Source organism: Episyrphus balteatus, chromosome 3, assembly GCF_945859705.1.
Source record: "Episyrphus balteatus chromosome 3, idEpiBalt1.1, whole genome shotgun sequence".
Classification (NCBI taxonomy): domain Eukaryota; kingdom Metazoa; phylum Arthropoda; class Insecta; order Diptera; family Syrphidae; genus Episyrphus; species Episyrphus balteatus.
In genome coordinates this window covers 29,237,789-29,259,144 of record NC_079136.1, presented here as the reverse complement: position 1 = coordinate 29,259,144, position 21,356 = coordinate 29,237,789, and the positions used below count along the sequence as shown (strand labels likewise).

The 21,356-nt window shown below is 29.0% G+C and overlaps 1 protein-coding gene across 3 annotated transcripts; it reads right to left on the bottom strand.

The window, feature by feature from the left end:
* Nucleotides 1-350: 350 nt before the first annotated feature.
* Nucleotides 351-20,703, bottom strand: LOC129915543 (high-affinity choline transporter 1). Of its 3 annotated transcripts, none has more exons than XM_055995130.1 (10): nt 19,547-20,703; nt 10,269-10,534; nt 10,095-10,202; nt 9,864-10,019; nt 9,458-9,756; nt 5,350-5,479; nt 4,951-5,272; nt 4,616-4,888; nt 4,446-4,557; nt 351-1,446 (listed from the first exon to the last, which is right to left on the bottom strand). In XM_055995130.1, the coding sequence occupies exons 2-10, from the start codon at nt 10,432-10,434 to the stop codon at nt 1,225-1,227; spliced, it is 1,788 nt and encodes a 595-aa protein (XP_055851105.1). In that variant the 5' UTR covers nt 10,435-10,534; nt 19,547-20,703; the 3' UTR covers nt 351-1,224. The 3 variants fall into 3 exon arrangements, with proteins under 3 accessions (XP_055851105.1, XP_055851106.1, XP_055851107.1); XM_055995131.1 differs by lacking the exon at nt 19,547-20,703 and adding an exon at nt 14,523-14,543; XM_055995132.1 differs by lacking the exon at nt 351-1,446 and adding an exon at nt 4,241-4,389.
* Nucleotides 20,704-21,356: the final 653 nt, after the last annotated feature.

Here is a 21,356-nt window from a genome sequence, read left to right as displayed (position 1 = left end):
TTTGAAGAGTGATATTGTTGTTTGTTAGAGAATTTCAATATACATAACTCGAGCTCTTTACCATTTAATTATAAAAATCTAAATTGTGAAAATTTTTTGTAACAAAAATTCACTTATCAAAAAGTTATATTGTTTTACTTCTTTATATAAGACCTTGTAGAGAGTTATCAAATTTTGTAACTTTTAAACTGAAAATACTAATTTTTAAGTGTTTAAATAATTATGAAGTTTTAAAACAAAATAAACGAAAAATATATTACCACTGGATTGATTGAATGAATTTCTTATGCACAAATGTTTAAAAGATAAAATAACCATTATGTTTAATAAACGGAATTATTTATTAACCGAAAACAAAAAATCAAGCCAATATTCACGTCTTGTTTTAAGTTGCAATGTTTAAAAAACAAATTTTGAATTATATTTAATTTTGTTAGTTTTAATATTTCATTTTGAATTCCTATACATTAATTCTATATGTATATTTATAAATCCTGTATTTTTAAGTTTTTTTTCTTTTAAAGTTATCTATAACCTTCAAAGAGAGGCTAAGTTTAACTTTAGCAATAAATAAATAATAACTTATTATTCACAGTGATATGTTCAGTTGCAGTGGCTTTCGTATTTTTTGTTTCTATAATATAGTATAGGATTGCAGATATGTCTTTTGATTTATTTTGTTTACATTTAGTAGATAGTTGGTATAGTTTATTTTTTATTTAGGTTTTAATACTTCGTTTAAGAATTTCTATAAAAATTTGACTATAAAAATTAAAATAAAACTAAAAATAATGAAATTAATAAAATAATGTTTTTTTGTTTCATATTTAAAATATGTATAAAACTATTTTTGTAGTAAATGTGTATATAGAACTAATTTTAATGATATCCATCAATAAATATACCTGAGCACTTAACATCTCTCCAACAATATTCAAAAGCCAAGAAAAAAAAAAAAAAATAATAATAATAAAATATGTAACTTTGAAATAATTTTACAATAATATCACTTTTAGAACATGAATAAATTTGTAACTTAGAAAATATACAATAGATTTTGTGTATATTTATAAAAATAATTATAATTTTTAATTTTAATTTGATATGTTTTTGTTTTTTTAGTTTTTTTTTTTATGAGTTTAGTTTTAATCTGGTTGTATAATATTTACGTCTGTAGTTTTAGTGGCTAATGATGTTGTGATTTTATTTTATGATTTCACTCTATTAGAAGGATGTATTATCCTCAGCAGTTGGCACAGCTGTAGTTCCTGGTTGACCTCCACCACCGCCACTTCCCATTGATAATTGATATTGACGTTGCGCTTCGGCAACTGGCAAGTCATCATCTGGTTCTAAAGCTGGATTTATTCGGCCATTACGCTCATCTTTTCCAACCATTGTGGCAGCACCATAAGAACGTGCCAGTGGACCCGCCATCACAGAAAGCTGTTTATTTGTTTAAAATTTTTAATTTTTTATAAACTTCTTTTTCGTTTAAACGCAAAGTGTTAAGTTTTAAAGATATTATTAAAAAAGCTATTTCATGCATTAAAAATCCAAGAATTAATTTAAAGAGAAAAGGCTAAGCGTTAAATAATTTGTAAGTGTTTGTATGTGTTGTGTACGTTTATATGGCATATTAAAAATTGTATAGTGAATAAATTTGGTAATCTGAAATGATATTTTACATTTTCATAATTTTTTTTAGTCAAATCGAACTATTTGAAAGCATTTATTTTGCATTTATACTTTAGTTTTGTTTTTCATTTGCGAGTTATTGATAAGACATGCACGTTGTTTGAATCCATCACAAAATTATGAATGAGCTATATGTTTTTAGTCAGCCACCGTTATGAAATTGCAGTCATTGACGTAAAAAATGAACAAAAATACGAAAATCACAACAAAATAAGAAATTAATTTTAAAAATGTACATTAGACTGGGCCAAAAAAATAAAATATTTTTTTTGAAAGTTACTTCGAAAATCTTGTTCAGGATGATGAAAAAAAAATTTGGTGAAAATTTGAGCCGTTAAAAATAATTTTAAGAGGTCTATCATCGGTGTTTTTTATTTTTATACATGATATGATGTGTTACAACAGAACTGCTAGACGATCAACGTAAAAAAAAGGTCTGTTCATTTTTTCTTATATAAAATTAAATTTCCTACATAAAAGATCAAATTGAAAATTTTCGTCAGACGAGCCGTATTCGAGTAATTAAGCTTTTTAAATAGAAGTGTTTTTTCAATTTGACTGTTTCACTTTGGAATTTTGTGATGAGCAAATAAGTGAATAGAAAAATAAAACCACGACAGATTCTTATACGAAATTTAATTCTACAAAAAAGGTCTTGTAGTAATTTTCCCTAAATTGAGTTCTGAAGAAGTTATTCACGATTTAAAAATTGATTTTTTAATTTTTTTTCTCGATTTAAATCGTGAATAACTTTTTTTGGCCCAGTCTAATGTACATTGCAACAAGATAAGAAATGTACATTTTGGGAAACTGTAGATTTTGAAATTCAATTTTTTATTTTGTTTTTTGAAAATTTATTTTCTATTTCTGTTAACTTTTTATTAACTAAAGTTAAGACTTTCTTTGCATTATTATTATTATTATTTTTTTAAGACTCCCCTTCTCACATGGTGAGAGCAAAAAATATTCACCTTCAATTTTTGAATATTATATACATATGTCATTAGTTTGACGCTATATAGTTTTTGTTTACAGGGCAGAAGAGTTCTTGAAAAAGCATCAATATTTAAATGCAAAACAATTGTTAAGATGTTGGCAACCAGGGGCGTACACACCAATGGGGCAAGTGGGGCAGAGCCCTGGGGCCCCCGACATGCCAGAGCCCCGACTGGACATAATATTTCATTTAAAAAATAAAATATTTCAACAGGAGCCCCAAAAAAATAAAATCCGTTTTTTTAAATAAAAATTATATTTTAACTTAGGGCCCCAAAAAATGCTGCTTGAATAATTTTAGCGACCAACAAATGATACATCAGGGGCCCCGTACACGTACTTTTTTATTTGTTCTTATTTTCTACATAGTATAGGCCCCCAAATATCAAAGGAGCCATTAAAATTTAGTCTTGCCCCGGGGCCCTGGCAACTCAACGTACGCCTCTGTTGGCAACCCTCCACTACCCATTTCATACCCTTTTTCAATTTTTAAAATGATTTCAATTTCTGTTGGTCATTATTTGGAATATTTTATGTCTCAGTTCCGGCTCCTGCTAACACAAAAGGTGGATGCCAACATAAATTTTTTTTTAAATCTCAAGCTGAATATTTGTTGCTTAGAGCCTAGATTATTTAGACAACAGAAATTGACCTCAATTTTTTATTATTTTTGTTGATTTGTTGAGCTTCCTCCAAAGATCCCCTTCTTTTGACGAAGGTGCCCGTGCCCCTAATATTCGCTTAATTTATTTTACTTCCTCAAAGATTCATCTGTTTTAGTAATTTTACCTCTATATGAAAAACGAAGGCATCCTAACCGTTGTTCAATTTATTTAGACTTTCCCAAAGGAACAAGATACCCTTTTTATTCACTCCAAAGGTCACATAATTTTTAGCCCTGCTTCTGAAAGTTAATTTGTTTGTTTGAAAAAAAAAAAACTGTTCTTCCTTTTATCTTTTTGTGAGTCTTACTTTTCAAATAAAATTATTAAAATTTTCGGCTTAGAATTGATGATTTACTGATGACAATAAACATTTTTTCGAACAAGAAAAATTGAACAGAATTTAAAAAGTGGAAAAGTGGGAGAACAGCTTCAGGAAAAGTGTTTTAGAATTCTTAATTTTTTGTATGTGTTGCCTTATTATATTTTAATTAACTTCCACTGAAAAATAATAAATCTCAATAAATCTATACTGACGGAAATTATTCACATTGTTTTCCCTTTTGTTTTTTCCTTCAGTTAAGTTTAAGCCAATAAAAGCGTTCTAAATTTAAATTTCCTTATTTAAATTTAGATTATTGGAATTTAATAGATATTTTCATGTAAGGTAATAGCATAATTCCAGACTGACATTTATAGTATTTTCTTTATACCTTTATACCTTTGCAAACGGATCTAATAATTCGATAGTAAAGCCATTTTACGTATTTTATTCATGCATCATGCAAAATCATAGTGTATTCAATTCATATAAATTATATAAAAATTCATCCAATATATTTATAAAATTTAAAGAAAGCAAATAAATTAGTCCAATATATTTAAAATAATCAAAGCAACAGGAGATTTACTGTTTTCAGCTAAGTTATAATTAATTGAAGCAAAATCAATTTAAATTTGTTTAAAACTATTGCAACTTAATTTTAATTTAAAAAAACACAAAATAAATCCAACATTCAATCCAACTATCAAACTTAACAAACTTATTTAATTGGGAATATAATTTGAATAAGAACTCAGCATCATTACCTGCTCGCCAGCTTCTGATGGTTCGCCCACTCTAACAATATCTTCAGGAATATTGACCACACATTTGAAATAATCATAGTTCGGTGGAAGTTTCCCAGATTCAAACATCATTCTTGAATAAATAAATAAGCATTCATTTTTGAAAATCAATTTTGAAATTATCGACATACTTTGTCCACCAGGATACAAATACCAATGTGAATAGACTCATTATCATTGCCATCGTTCTGAAGGGAAACAATTGAGTTTTAGTTTCTTCATCATAACCAGGATAGTAAATGAATGCATCAAGTCCCATTAAGGGCTCTCCGCCTGACAGTCGCACAAAAAAGGCCACCAAGTATGCTGCTAAGCTGCCATAAGTATTGCAGTGGTGCTTAAAATGTACCACCATTAGCAATTGTGGGAACAGAATGACGTAAACCAGATCGGAACACATTGACCTAAAAATAACATCAAAATCATTCATACCAATCTGAAATCAAAAATTAGCAATCACTTTTACCATAGTCCATAAATTGAAGGAATTGTTAGTGCCATTACAGTTGCCATTATACCAACAACTATAATACCAACTCGCATAACCCAAATGATTTCCATTTCGGATGCATTTTGACGGAAAACCATTTTGTAGACATTGCGGGCAAACATGGACGATGCCGACAAAACAGAAGAATCGGCGGAGGACATCACAGCCGCAGAAACAGCACCAAGTCCGAAAAACGACACAAAATCAGGTGTCAAGTATTGCAGCACCATAGGAAGTATCATACTGGTCTGGTCAACAGTCAGTGGGTATGGACCCTTATAGTCAGTTTCGTTCCAAGCTTTTTTTTTTTCAAAGATTATATTATTGATTTTTAGAAAAGTATTTTGTGGGTTGATTGATTTATTAAGTATTTACCAGTTGACTTTGCAATTGCTCCAATTAGAACCGGTGGGATGGCCATTAGGATACAACCGAATGCGGCAACATAGGATAAAATTTGTGCTCGGCCAGCAGTCTTACTCGATAATACTCGTTGGAAATAGACCTGAAGATGAAAAAAATAAAGTGTTGAAATTGATATATTTAGAAACCATATTTCTTTTGAAAAAAGTAAAAATCAAAGTTTCAAAAATATACCTTTTTGTACTTTTATAAAATGAAAAAAAATACGTATACACCACAGTGTACCAGATATAATGTTAACACTTGATTGATTGATATTTGGGGTTTAAGATGCACTGTGTTAACATGCTAATGTGAACATTTATTATTGCATTACATTGTCTGATGGACAAAAAAAAAGGACTGTGTGTACACATGTACAATGTACAATAGACTGATTCAAAAAAATTTTTTTTTTGTTCAAAGCATTACCGAAAATATTGTTGGAAATGACGAAAAAAAAATACTGTAAAAATTTCAGCCCTTAATACACTAGCCCAAAAAATTAAGGGAACAAAAAAAAATCGTGATTTTTTTAGTGATTTTCGATAGGCTGTATCTCAGTAAAAAATGATCGCATCATGACAAATTAAAAAGCATTTGAAATCTCTATTCTTCTAGTTTTAGGATTAAATATTTAAATATTTTCTTTCTAACGGTAAAATAGCTAAATTGTTGGAACTGTTCAAAAACCAAAATTTTCCAATTTTTTTTTTGTTTTTACTTTTCTCCTAAGAAAGTGGAAAAATTTTTTCTGATAAAATGATTATTATTTTTAGAAAGGCTATTTATTTGGCTTTAATATTTATTTTGTTTCAAGCTTCTACGATTTTTTTTTAGACTGCAATATCAGTCATCAAACCAAAACCCATACTTTAGACTTTGACTGTCAATATCTCAATAACGGATCTTTGTACAGAACATTCAAGGACACATTTAAAAACTTCATTCAATTCTCTCCAAAGAAATTAAGTTTGCTTTGTTAAACAAAATGTTTTCTTATTTTTTAGATTAATTTAGAAAAGCTATCAAAATAGGCATTTTTACGGTTTTTTAGAAAATTTACCGCTATTTTATTTCTATGGGCGATAAGATTAAACTGAGGCTTAATTATTAAAGCCTAATATACCTGTAATTAGTATGCAAAGTTTCAGACTTATTCATTAAGCAGTTTTTCTGTTGTGAGGGTTTGAACTTTTGAGATGAAATAAAACACCATATTTCTGCAGGTCTAAATGACTTACTTCTTGTAACTTTTTTATGAGCAAAATCAAATTCGTTTGAGTTTATTTGATAATTTTATTGAAAAATATCGTTTAAATTTAAGATAAGGAAACAGAAATTTGCGATGCGGCGGTACTTAATGTTAATATTAAGGACTGAAACTTTTACAGTATTTTTTTTCGTCATTTCCAACCATGTTTTCGGTAATGCTTTGAACAAAAAAAAAATTTTTTTTTGAATCAGTTTAATGTATGTACAATGTACATGCAATTGAAGTTATTCTTCTAAAGCACAGAATTTCACTTGTATCAAAACTTTTTTTTAAATTTAGTAAATTGACACCATAATGAACCAAATATCATTTTAAAATTTGTTAAAAGGTACATTTTTGATACAAATGCCAAAGTTGTGATTCGCATCATTTGCAAGTTGTACACATGAACTGTGGCGTATACGTGTTCTATTTTTTTTTTTATGTTGTTATTCAATATATTGACGTTATGAGACTGCATTTAAAAAAAAAACTAATTAAAAAAAAATAGGAAATAACAAACGTGTTATATCGTAACTTAAAAAGTTCAAAGCTTTCAAAAATCACCGTATTTTTTTTTCTGCAAGAGTTGGAGAGGAGGTGACTATTAATTAGGTTGGTGTACTTTTGAATGTAAATTTGCATTAGACGTAATAAAACCACTTTTAAAAATATTTACTCTTTTTTATGAAAAGTTGAAAACTTGTCAGAAACTTGTAAAAAATAATGGTATGGTATTCAAATTTGGCGCTATTGTTTTATTTGTAATACATAGAATTAAGAAAATCTATTTAAATTTTACATAATGAGAAGCTATTTTTTAAAGGTAATAAAAGAATTAGGTATTACTAAATAATTTCAACAACTGTGAAATTCGGTGAAAATGTTGCAGTTGATATGATAACCAAAAAGCAAGAGTTTATACAACTATCCAAGATAAAAGCCTGTTTTTTTTCGAGAGATTTCATACCTTAAATTTTATTTTGGAGCTAAGGAATTAAGTTGCGATTAAATGGTATTTGTAATGCGTAATTATTAATATCTTTTTATTGAACAATCTTTAAACTTGTATATATAAAAAAACTTCTATGGTTCAAAATTTTACCCTAAATTTTCAAAGGCTTAAATCAAAATTGGTATGCCATTCTTAAGAAATTTAGACAAAAAAATAAAACTACATTTAAAAACAAACATCATTTATTGATTTTTTTTTTCAAAAGGCTTACTTTTGAAAATTTAAAATATAACTTTACGGATTTTTTAACAATTCTATAAAAAAAACATTGGTACAAAAATCCTTACGAGAAAGTACGGAAATGAGTTAATAATTTTATGACAAGTACCATTAATAAAACTGTAGGTATATGACAAAAACCGATTTAAAAAGAAAACTTGTATCGGGACCTAATGGGTTTTGTAAGCCTTGTTGTAAAACTGCATCTGGTTTAAGAACCAAAAAATAAAGTTGTTTCAAAAATTGCTAAAAATTTCAATTTTTTTTATTAAGAAGATATTAACGTTGCATGAAACTTGTGGTGGTGATAAAAATCCTATACTTCATAAGCTCAAGAATTTCAAAAATATTGTTTTTTTTTCTACATTTTTCCTACTCTGCCATCGACTTAGACATAAAATACCTGCACTAGAACATTTTATTTCTAATTTATATTTCTAAGCAGAATTCAATAGGGTATTTTTTTATAAAAATGGGTGGAGAATTGACAGAAAATTGTTTTTTAATTTCATAATTAAATAAATAATTTAATAATTTTTTTCTCCAAAAAATCTAAAATGTGTTGAAAAATTATGGCGTGAAAGTCGAAAAAAAAAGGTTTAACCCTTTTGGGACGCAACTTATGTGATAAAGTTAAAGAAATTTTTATAGTGGAATTGGTTACGGATAATTAAAGAAGTATTAAATCACAAAAAAAATTGAGAGATTCTAGGCATCTTTGAACTTTTGGTATACTATACAAATACATGTTGTGTACGGTAGAAATTTATCATTTCAGATATTTTTCATGTAGTTGCAAATTTAAAATAATTTTAAAATTCATGTTTGGGTGCAATAAATTGGTAAACAATGTGAATTGTTAATACAAGCAGATAATTCTATCACAAAGAAATTGAGGAGTGACTTTTCAAAATGGGATAAAATCACTTTTTACCTTTTCAAACTAAGTTCCCTTCTGGTGAAAACTAAAAAATCACAATTTCGCTTTCAGTTTTTTTCTTTCGATTTTCTGAGAAATGACAAAGAGTATTTTTATCCCTCTTTGAAAAGTCACTTCTCAATTATAGTTCACAATTTTTCCAATTCACAATCAGAGAGACCTTTCAAATTTTGCAGTCGGTTACTATACTACTGAATACATGAAACTTTTTAATGAGTTTTTGGAAATTTGTTTATTTAGACTATTTTTATTTTTCTCAATCCAGAACTACATTTTAATAATAATATATTTTAATATAATATTAAATATTATAAAAAATGCGTATACACCACAGTGAACAACAACATAACGTTGCTTCCCGTCGTTTGTCGTGCATGTATTTGAAAATGTTTTTTGTAAAAATCATAATTAAAACCTTTTTCAATTTGGATAGAATTGTCACTGCCGTAAAACTGAACCGATTTTCGAAAAAAAAATACGGAAATTAAGGTCTTGCAAAATTTCGATACGCGATGACAGAAGAACAAAGTTTCATATCTGTAATTAATGGTTTTAGCCGAATCTTCCCTATTACGGTAAATAAAATCGATAATCGCGTTATTTTACTACAAAACAACATAAAAAAAAATAAATATTTTTCATTTTTATTTACCTGCCATGGAATTCCGCCAAATACCAATAACAATCCATAGTCTATATAAAACCATTTCATTTCAGGAGCAATAGATCCAATCCAATCGACATCCATTGAGGACAAACTCTTGACGTGATCATTGGCCCATGCAAATGGTATGCACATCCACAAGCCAATAAATATACAAAACAATTGTATAACGTCCGTATAAGCTACAGAATATAATCCACCAAAGAGTGTATAAAAGACAGCAATGCACGATGAAAGGACCACAGATGTCCGATGATCCATATCGATGATGACAGATAATGTTGCACCTTTTTTTTTGTAACACAGGAAAAAAGAGTAGTTTAGTACAAAAATAAATTGATTCTCAATAATGTTCAAAGGCTGTTAGTTATCAATTTTATGTAACTTAACCTACCCAGAGCAGCGAGAATACCAGCAGCCCAGAACACCTCGCCACACAGAGCTGGCAAAAACAGCAATCCACCCATCCGTTCACCAAATGAATCTTGCAACGGATCCAGCATAGTAATATAACCTTGCTTCCTCATGGGATTCGCAAAGAAGATACCACCTGTGCAACACAAATGAACAAAAATTCAACCATTAAACCGGAAGCGTATATTGTATAACAACAGTTTCTTCTTACCGAAAACTAAGCTGAGTGCATAACCGAATGGTGCTTGACACCATACCAGTCCTTGTGTGTAGATGGCTTCAGCTGTTCCATTTATATAACCTCCGCCAACCCAAGTTGCTATAAAATAAAAAATCACAAAGATGCTTATACACATTTCTCAACAATGTATGGTTTTTTGCTCACCTGTCATTGTAAATATACCAACAAATAATCCAATCGATCTTCCTGCAAGCATAACCTCTTCTTCGGAATCATTGCCAGCTTCCTTTTTCCGTCCGGCCCAGATACCCACTCCTAATATAAGTAGATAAAAGAGCACGATGCTCACTACTCCGGCGATATTAATCATGGTTGCAACTACTACTTGAAGATGGTATAGTCTTCAACAAGGATATAAGGTATAATATGTGGGATGACTATAGAGCAAATATTTTCTTATCGATATTACACTGTGAAGAAAAATAAGGTAAGAGTAATAAGGTTTTAAGTTTTAAATAGATTATCGATTGAAAAATAATACAGATGTTGGAAAATGATATCGAATTGATAATACAAAAAAACAGATAGGAAATTGATATTAAATAAAAATTGTAAGAAAATTGTGAAATTTCCCCAGGGATCAGGACCTGTTATATAAAAGACATAACATTGAAAGTATAGGTTTCTTAATTAAGCTAACTAAGATAAAAATATTTTAACGAACCTTCCCAAGCGATTTAATGGAGATATAAGATATTTCAGGTAACCTAAATCCTGTTAAATTGCACTCCCACGTGCTAAACTCATGGTACTTAATACATCACTAAGCTTCATAATGGCCAACCCTTTTTTGGTTAAGTAGGATGTTGTTTAAGAGCAAAATGTTCCAGCAAATGCTACAATTGGGTATAACTACATAATTCTTGAATGTCTGGTAGATTTTTAAGATAATTAGGGGCTAGGACAAGGGCTCCTCCAAGTGCTAATGTTATACTGAAAATATACTGTCTTTTGCTTTACACAAGTCGTGGAAACATAATAATAATTCAAAATGAAACAACACTGAATTTCCGTCACATAGTTACTGTTAATTGAAAACTCTCGACCTGCTTGGTAACTGAATATGCACTTAGTTATATACGTTTTTATTTACCTTGTAGGTGTATTTATAATAATCATTAGTTTTGATAAAAGCATAAGTAACTATCCCACTTTGCTCTTGGATCAAATTAAAATTAGGTCACGTAAACTTTTGTTTTGCTAACGATATCTATACTAATTCGAAAAAATAGGATCTTATCTGTATGCAGTGTGCACATAAAGTTAGACGTTATTTCAACTTTTTTATTCCATGAAATATATGAAATATACCTAAAACGTTCAAATATTTTTAGGTATTTCTAAAAAAAATAATATCGTTTTTTATATTTTAATAAAAACTGTCCGAAGAATGTCAGATTGCACCAAAGTGTCTTAAAGTGTCAAAATTTTAATTTTTGGTTGATATTATATGTACCTATTTGTTATTGTGTATGTACCTATTTTTTGTCGGATAAAATAAAATAATTTTAAAAGTGAATTTCAGTTTTTTTTTAATTTCTGATTTTCGCCGAATGATTTGTTCAACTTCAACAAATTTGCGTATACAAAATTTCGAAATTTTTGTTGTGATTTGTTTTTTTTTTTTTTTGTTGATTGATTAACACTGGTCAAGGAGGATTTTGTTAAGGAAAACAAAAATAAACTTTCTAGATGATTTTTGGTGTACTCGAATTTAAAACCAGAAATATTCTATCACCTCACGTTTTAAAAAGTTTTTGAGGTTATGCTATAACGTGAGGTTATATGTTGCAATGTAACGGTTCTTGAAAGAACTAATTTTCTTCTTTCGAAATTTGTTCAAGAAACCTTCGGAAAAGTAAATTTTTATTTACCTTTGTATTTACTATTACATTGTAAGTCAAGTTTATTTTAAATTTTTTTTCAAACAATCATTTATAAAAAGTATTTTTTAAAACGACCGCGGCTAAATGATTTTTAAACTTTTTTTTCCAAAATGCATATTAACAATAGAAATCAAATTCCGTTCTTTATATGGAGCTTATATTGATTAAAGAAGTTGTTTTTTACCTTTGAAGATCAAATTTTATGTTTTCCTTTTTAACTTATGATAACCAATTTTCTTGCACCTTTGTAAAGTTTTACTGGTCCAATTCTGTCTGTCTTTTATCTGTTTCTATCTTGATGTACTAAACTACTGCAGCGATTTTCTTCAAACTTGTAAGTTATGAGTTTTATGAGATGAGTTGAAATATGCCATATGATCAAAATGGAAGAACTAGCTTTTCTCAAAAGCGGCTTAAAAGATTTTGATTTAAAAAAATACATGTATTGTGGCAATTAAAGCTTAACTTTTTTTGAACGTTAATAAAGGTTTTTGCCACTTAACAAATTTCAACAAAAATGTTTGTACAAAAACGTTTCAGTAGTCTTAAATTAAAAATTGAGGAACATTTTTGGAAAAATTCAATTTAGTATTTTTAAAAAATATTTCAGAATTTTTTTTTTTTTGAAAAATCATTTTTTTTGAAACGGATTGACAAATTTACTTGAAATTTTGTTTAAATATGTTCGTTCTCTCTCTCTTTTTATATTTATTTTAAAATTTTTTAAAATAAAGAATTAATTAAATTAAAATTATTCTTTTTGAAAATTATAAGAGCCTTAATATTTTCAACAACTTTAACCATAAGAGCAAGTACGTGGGACCAAGCCGTGCATTTTATTTAGAATAGTATTAAAACTTTTGATGTCTTATTGTGTATGTCAAACTGAAAAAGAAATGTCCTTGCAGTTATTTTTAAAAATTATGGTACCAAAAACAAAAACAGCAACTTTTTTTTTACACGTTCTTCTTCCTTCAATGCTCCTAGTTTAAGCTTGAAATTCGTAAGAACTGTTTAAAAAAAAATTGATTTCTATATTAAACATTACTCTTAAACTCTCAGGAAAATATATCAATATGTATAAAATTTAACTTAAGGAACATTATATTCAGTAATTAAGCGCCAAAGTTGGCAAATGATTCCTTCCTGTAGAAGAAGTCAATAACAACATCCGCTGAATACCGAACTTAAACACTTTAATTATGTTTTGTACATATTTGAAAATAAATAGTCTCATTTATGTGCTCTTATTACAAAAAAAAAAAGTTTCGAAAGTGAATTTGACAATAATATATCCTGCCAGAAAAATTTTATTGGACACTCGCCAATTGCACAGCAGTTTCATTCAAAACAAAATTCGATCAATTCACAACACAACTTGAAATGTTGGCTGCATTATAATTGCATTCATCTGCCATTAAAGTTTTCCAATAAAACATTTTCTGATGTGAATATATATCCTCGAAAAAAGGACAATAAAATAAATGACAGTTACGTTAAACTAATTTTTTAGAGAAAAAAAAGGTACCTACTATTTGTTTTTGAAAATAAATTTGAATGATATCAAAAATTACTGCTATTGGGTAAGATTGACAAAATATCATTAAAAAAATCGTGTCTTTCCATATCCCACATGTATGTATTAGTTATGTAAAAAAAGATTAACCCATTTCTGATCCATACTGATTCCAAACAAACACTGCACACAAACATATTCCACTAGTTTAGTTTCCACAAAAACATACTTATGTTAAATTACAAAAAAAAAAAAAACAAAGGATTGCATTTTAAACCATGAACTTTCAAGACAACAAAAAAAAAAATAAGAAGAAAAGCTAATTAATATTCCAAGCTTCAAATAAATGAGTTTCCCTCGAGGTTACGAAATGAAAGGTTAATATTTTGTATGCACAAAATAAAAAATATAATATTAGATATCTTATGTGAGGAAAATTTTAAACAAGAAACTTGTTGAATTTTACTATTGAATAGGATGACCTTTAAAAGGATTCGCTCCTTCTGGTTATTTTATTTTAATTGCATTCAGATATTTAACCTATGGCATTTAAGAGATGGTTTTTAATTACAAAGAAAGACCTTCATAATAATGTATGAGTAAATCCTTTTGAACTGAATGGAAATGCAGAGAGTGACCACCACCAACCACGCACGTTCCCAAAGTTAACCAAGGTTAACCATGGTATTGTGCAGAGATAGACTGTAAATACAAGAGTCCACATTTAAATATGGTTGATTTATGTTGAAATTGCTTCAATTTTAATGATAAATCGATTGTATTTTGATTTATAGATTCTCGGATGAATCAAAACATAGAATTTTAATCCCTTGAGAGAAATTTCCAATGATTTTATGAACTCAATTATTCAAAAAATCGTTCAAGGATCATTATTTGTAGATGTAACTTAGCAAATAAGTTTTGTTCTTTCTGATAAAAGCATGAAATTATGTATGGTTGGTATTATTCATTTGGGCATCCACATAAAGATTATACCTATAACTTGGTGATCGCGATTCATGATGATTGAGTCACCTTGCTTGTCCCTTGATAAGGATTTTTTTTTGTATAACCACAATTTGTTGTTATTAATCAACATTTCCAAGGTATTCTTTGTCCTCCTTTGGTATATTCGAGAAAAGTATTTTACAATTTGTTTTATTTGTTTTATTTATTAGCATGCTGTCAGTTGATAGATTTGTAAAACTCTATACGTATACATTTTTCGAAAAGATTCCTTCAAAAGCTGGTCCATTTGGCTAATTGACACTAATTTCGTCCGAAAGTAGGCCGATTTTAGTAGAATCCCCCATAAACTTACTGACTGTAACTTTAAGGCCGATAGTCAGCTCAGAATGTAGAATGAAACTAAGTTTTATATAAATGAAATTTGAAAGGATTGTTTCATATAAGTACTAAAGGAATTGAATATTAAATTAATCAATATATTTAAGGATTACACTGGTTTACAAGGGTTTTGTTGCCGAAACAAAAATATACTTTTCTGAAGGTTTTCGGTGTGCTGAACTCTAATCCAAACTCAGAAACAACTAATCAGCTCCCGTTTTTAGATATTATCGTTAGAAAATGCAAAAAAAAAACGTTTTTTTGAGTTCTTCGAACCTTATTCTTTTTTATAAGGAAAATTTTTTGAGCATCTAGTAACGGTTTCTAGAAGAACTGTTCCATCTTTCGATACCTGTTTAAATCTTGTCAATATCTTTTGTATTGCCCGAGGTATCTTAAAATGAAGTAAGTGGGTTTGGCTTCATATATCATAAAGGAGATAATGGAGTTATAGAATTTAAAAAAATACCAAACAACTGAGGATATCTCGGGCAGTACAAAAGATATCGAAATGATTTAAACAGATTTAAAAAGGTGGAAAATAGTTCTTATAAAAACCGTTACTAAATATGCTCCAACAATTTTCCTTTTATAAAAGAATAAGGTCCGAAGTACTGCATTTTCTAAAGGTAATATTTCAAAAACGGGAGCTGATTAATTTTTTTTTACTTCGGATTCGAGTTCAGCATACCTAAAACCTTCAGAAAAGTTTATTTTTTTTCGTCAACAAAAAAAAAGTTACATGCAAACATTATGGAGGTACAATACATGTAAAGGTAAAGGTAATCGAATCAATTAGTGGTCTTACTCGTTATTTTAACAGTAAAATTTCTAAGAAACAGTCTATCATGCATTGTGGAATGTTTGAAGCGAATCTCGATTAGTTTTATTGATTCATGAAAATAATACATAAGTTATATATTTTGGTAGTTATTCCTAAGTCTTTTGGTTTGGCCGAAACCGTCTACCAGACTGACATTTTTTTTATTCAAATTTTGATTTTGATTATATCTTAACATATTTTATTAACTTTGCTTATGTTTAAAAAAATTCGTTTACAATCTCGATTAAAAACCTTATAATATTAAATTATAACATTTAAAAACGCATTCTTCATATACACAAATTGAAAATAACATAGAAAATGAGCAATAAACATTTAAAAATGTTTAATCTAAAACGGTCGCTATTGCGTATGTGGAATATTTATTTTGACGATGATTTTTCTTATTAGTTTCATTGAAATTCGAAATTTGTTTGACAATTTGCCATGGCAACACATCCAGTATTTAATCATTCAAAACAGCAGAGATCGTTCAATAAACTTAACTGGTTTAACTTTTTTCTGCATATTAATATTAAGTGGTCACTGTGGCGTATGTGTATTTTTTTTTTAAGAATATTTAATTTGGACAATTTTCTGACATTAATTTTGGTAATTTAACATTTAAAATTTAGGCCCCCAGATCGTTTTTAAAAGGCATCAGAAGGTAGTGTATTACACTGGTTTACAAGGGCTTTATTGCCGCAACAAAAATATACTTTTCTGAAGGTTTTTGGTGTGCTGAACTCGAATCCGAAGTCAGAAACAACTAATCAGCTCCCATTTTTGAGATATTACCGTTAGAAAATGCAAAAATACGTTTTTTGAATTCTTCGGACCTTCTTCTTTTGTATAAAGAAAATTGTTTGAGCATATTTAATAACGGTTTCTATAAGAACTGTTTTCCATCTTTCGACACCTGTTTAAATCTTTTCAATATCTTTTATATTGTCCGAGATATCTCAAACTGAAGTAAGTGGGTTTGGCTTCATATATCATAAAGAATATAATGACGTTATAAAATTTATAAAAATACCAAACAACTTAGCATATCTCGGGCAGTACAAAAGATATCGGAAAGATTTAAACAGATTTAAAAAGGTGGTAAATAGTACTTATGAAAACAGTTACTAAATATGCTCAAACAATTTTCCTTATATAAAAGAATAAGGTCCGAAGTACTGCATTTTCTAACGGTAATATTTCAAAAACGGGAGCTGATTAATTTTTTTTGACTTCAGATTCGAGTTCAGCACACCGAAAATCTTCAGAAAAGTATATTTTTGTTTCGGCAACAAAAAAAAAAAAGTTTAATTTTGTTAACCAGTGTTATTTTTAATATGATTTTACTAGCTTCACTTGTAACTTACTAACTAACTAACAATAATGTAATAATATCTTGGAACTAAATTTTGACCCACTTCCAATTATCGTACCGAACTGAAACTTTGTACATATACGTAGTTCGCATGACAACACAATATTTTGAGGGTTCGGATCCTGGGGAGGGGGTTTTGGGGGCTAATACAACGCAAGTTAAATTGAACCTACTTTCAATCATGATAGGTAAGACTTAAAAGTTAAAAAATAAAATATTTAGTTTAAGAATCTAAAAATACGCTTTTATCACGTACTTAAACTTATAAAATAATTTAATTGACTTATTGAAAATGGTTAGATCAAAAAGCGTAGAGCGCATTTTTGTTGCGTGAACTTTTATAAAATTTAACAAAGCGCTCGACGCGTTTTTATCTAACGACTTCCAATAAGTCAATTACATTATTTTATAGGTTTTAGTGCGTGATAAAAGCGAATTTTTAGTTCTTATATTGTATCTGTTTTTAATGTGAAAATGCTTTAGTGGAACACAAACTGCTTAATGTTGTATTATTTCGATCGTGTTTGATTTGTATAACGATGATAAAAGAAAAAAAATATGTAATCAATAAGTTCAAAAATTGATAACAAAAATTCTTGTTCAAGACGTCGGATCCCAAATAGACATTTTTTTTTTTTTTTTCATTAAATATAAGTAAGTTTTGTATGCACTTATGCAGTACTTTGGGCCTTATTCTTTTATATGTATAAGGTAAATTGTTTGTGCATTTTTAGTAACGGTTTTTATAAGAACTATTTTCCACCTTTTTAAATCTGTTTAAATCTTTTCGATATCTTTTTTACTTCCCGAGATATCCTCAGTTGTTTGCATATTTCATAAATTTTATAACGTCATTATCTCCTTTATGATATATGAAGCCAAAGCCACTTTCTTCATTTTAAGATATCTCGGACAATAACAAAGATATCGGAAATATTAAAAAAGTTCTTGAAAGATGGAAAATAGTTTTTGTAGAAACCGTTACTAAATATCTTCTAACAATTTTCCTTATATTAAAGAATAAGGTCCGCAGTAGTCAAAAAAAAATATTTTTTTTGCATTTTCTAACGGTAATATTTCAAAAACGGGAGCTGATCAATTTTTTCTAACTTTGGATTCGAATTCAGCACACCGAAAACCTTCAGAAAAGTATATTTTTAATACGGCAACAGAACCCTTGTTAACCAGTGTTATTAATTATGAGATAAAATCAAAACTAAGAAACGTCACATACAGACGAGCGGAGTTAACCTAGAATTTATATGGAGGTCAAAAAGTTGTTTTCTCGACATATAAAATTTGGCGTTATAATGTTTTAAGGACATCATACATACGTGTGCATAACTTACATACCTAAACTCTGAATAAATTAAAAATATCCAACAAAATATGTGTAAAAAGAAAATTTTCATTGTTCATGACAAGAAATGCTTCCGCTCTTCCATGGATCCTTTTACAATTTACTTATTTACTGACTTGACTGACTGCTAGGCGTTAAAATGTCTGTAATCTGAACTTCACGAAAAAGGAAATAGTTTCTCTCTCTTTCTGTTAAAAGTTACAGTAATTTGTATAAAAATACGGTACAAGGACGTCATATCCTTTTTTCCTTTAAATTTTGTTTACTTTTACTTTGAATTTACAATGTAATAGTAAATAGATACATGTACACATGTATTATTTTATATTGAAAATTAAATGTCTATGTGTAATTTTACAACATTTTGAGACCTTGTAGTCTATTACACATATGAAGTTAATATTCGTATACAACATTACATTTACGTACCTACATAAGAACTTTTTTGATTTCCCTAACAATAAATATTTACATTTTTATGTAAATTCAATTGTGCTTGTAACTTTGTATCTATCGATTAAAAAGTTTTCTTTTTCAATTTTAGATAAGCGTTTTTTTTTTCGCCGAAAAAAAGAAGACAAAAATACACCATTTTCTTTTTTTTTTATCAAAAAGTTCCCATTTTGCATGATTATATTACTGCGCACAACTCCATTTCGTGTTCCCAATATAATCCTACACCATTTTGGTGGAGCCTGAGTCGAGATATCAGAGCCTTTAGCATATCGTGTCCCTACACATTTAATGAGACCACGCGCACTTTAAAAACCATGTGATCCAAATATTCGATTCTCTCTCTTTCTATAAGTACCTACGTTAGAGTATCTACCAAATAAATTGTGCTTTATTCAATTCATTGTTTAACAGTATAGTTTGAACTTCTTAAAGCTTCTTAATTCTCTTCAGCTGGTTTTGCTTAGTTGATTGAAAAAGGCTTTCATTCAAAAAAAAAACTCCCCGGCTTCTCCTCAATTTTTTTGTTTTTGGAAATCAATGGGGAATTCGATAAATTCAAATGAATGTATGTGTGTGGGTAGGATATAAGTATCTTAACTTTTTAAGGGGGTGTTTTATAAAGGTAGGTTGAAAGTATATAATGAGAGAGGACTTACCTTAATAGGAAAAATAAAAGCTTTTTTCTTCTCAAATTCTTCTTTGAATTTTTTCTAGGTTTTCCACAAATTCGTAACAATCTTAACAAAATTTCCTTTTTAATTTGTTGTTATCATTTTTTTCTTCATTTAAATCACAAATCACAGACATTTTCACAAACTATATAGAATAGATATTATATCTTATATCATACACATGTATAATATGTATGTATTCATGTATAATGTATGTGTAGCAAAATATTTTAAATATGAATTTTTAAACTTAAAGTTTAAATTTTCACTTAATTCTTTTTTTTTTAATTTATTTTAATATATAAAATAAATCGTATAGGAAATTGTTTCTTTCGCGAAAGATTATTTTATTAGCTTATTCTTTGTGGGATTCAATAAAGGAAGAAATTCCTTCCACGGGAACCTTTTAGACAGACACACACCAACAGCTATCACCCCAGCGCAAGGACGTCTTCTGAGACGGGCTATTTCGGGTTTTAAAACGTAGCCCGCACATGTGCTCGCAAAACAATTGAATTTATATTTATATTTCCATTTGAAATTGAATTTCGAATATTTAATATTCTCGACGGAGACATTAAGTAATTAGTTTTTTGTTAGTTTGAAATCCCCAAAACCTTGAGTAAATCCAAAGCCCACCGACGGAATAGAATAGTTTCCAGTGTGTGTTATGTAATGGCTTCCGTTACAATAAGTGTTGCGTGAGTATTCGATTTAACGATGTTTTCAACTATTTGTAAGGACGAAGTTTTTAAAAGGTCCTTCGTTTTTTTTTTTGTTGTTGTTGGTTGGAAATTCTTGTCAAAATCAATCCCACTCGATGAATGAACGCAGAATATTTCTCGATTGGCTGCTTATTTCCATGTCCAATTTTATTATATTCGTCCCCAAAAAAAAAACTTAGAAGAAGAATACGAAAAAAAAGTTGCAGAACTGGGACTTTTAAGGTTGTGAGTCCCTCTTTTTTTGTAGGTGGCTTGTATTTTTTAAGGAGGGTAGTTTTAAAAATGTGAGAGCAAGAGAAACGAGCGCGCACGAGACAGGTGGAAGTCAGTTTGAGGTGTTTGACGACGTTGGTGATAGCGGCGGCGGCGGAGTATTCTGTACACGCAGCGAGCTTTTTTCACACCGATCTAACAGGCTCAGTGGTAAACTTGTAACTGACTTAAATGCCAACGATTTTCGAAATTTCAAAATTGTAGCTAGACCTTCGAAAAATCAAACTTTATATCCTGTGTTTTGTCTCAAAAACACGCATACATTCTAATCATATTCGATTTCGAAATTAAGGGGATTTCGATAAGCTTTATCAGTCCTTTTAAGTGTTTGTATGTATATACGCACCTGTTTCTTAGAAAGCTCCTTAATTCACCTGAGGTTGGGGAAGACTTACTTTGGAGTGGAGAAATAATTTATTAAGGTACCGTTTACCTGATATTGAGTGTGAATGTGAAATAACTTAAAGTTTCTTATAATTGGACTCTTGACGTAAGGAGAATAAAATAACTTCCGGCGGTCATAGGTGGATGGCCTCTGTAAACGAGGGATTTGACAGATTTAGAACCGGTAGCATATTAGTGCGTGCACACAAATAGTGTTGCCAGTATAATGACCTTAAAACGATAAATTGAGTACGAAACTTTAAAAAATCAACAGTGGTTGTAGATGTATTACCGTGTGAAGTTCATATTAAGAATGCAGTTTCCATTAGAAACATAAGACCTAAAACCTACCTCTACCTCCAATTACACCTTCTTTTAATAAACCTATACTTTTCTAAAAGATTTTGGTATGT

Excerpts from the sequence above, each read along its gene's own strand:
- LOC129915543 (XM_055995130.1), bottom strand. The coding sequence starts at position 10,434 with ATGATTAATATCGCCGGAGTAGTGAGCATCGTGCTCTTTTATCTACTT. Across the intron at positions 10,020-10,094 it reads TGCACTCAGCTTAGTTTTCG|GTGGTATCTTCTTTGCGAAT; the intron begins GTAAGAAGAAAC and ends TGTGTTGCACAG. Across the intron at positions 5,273-5,349 it reads AGCAATTGCAAAGTCAACTG|CTTGGAACGAAACTGACTAT; the intron begins GTAAATACTTAA and ends AAAAAAAAAAAG.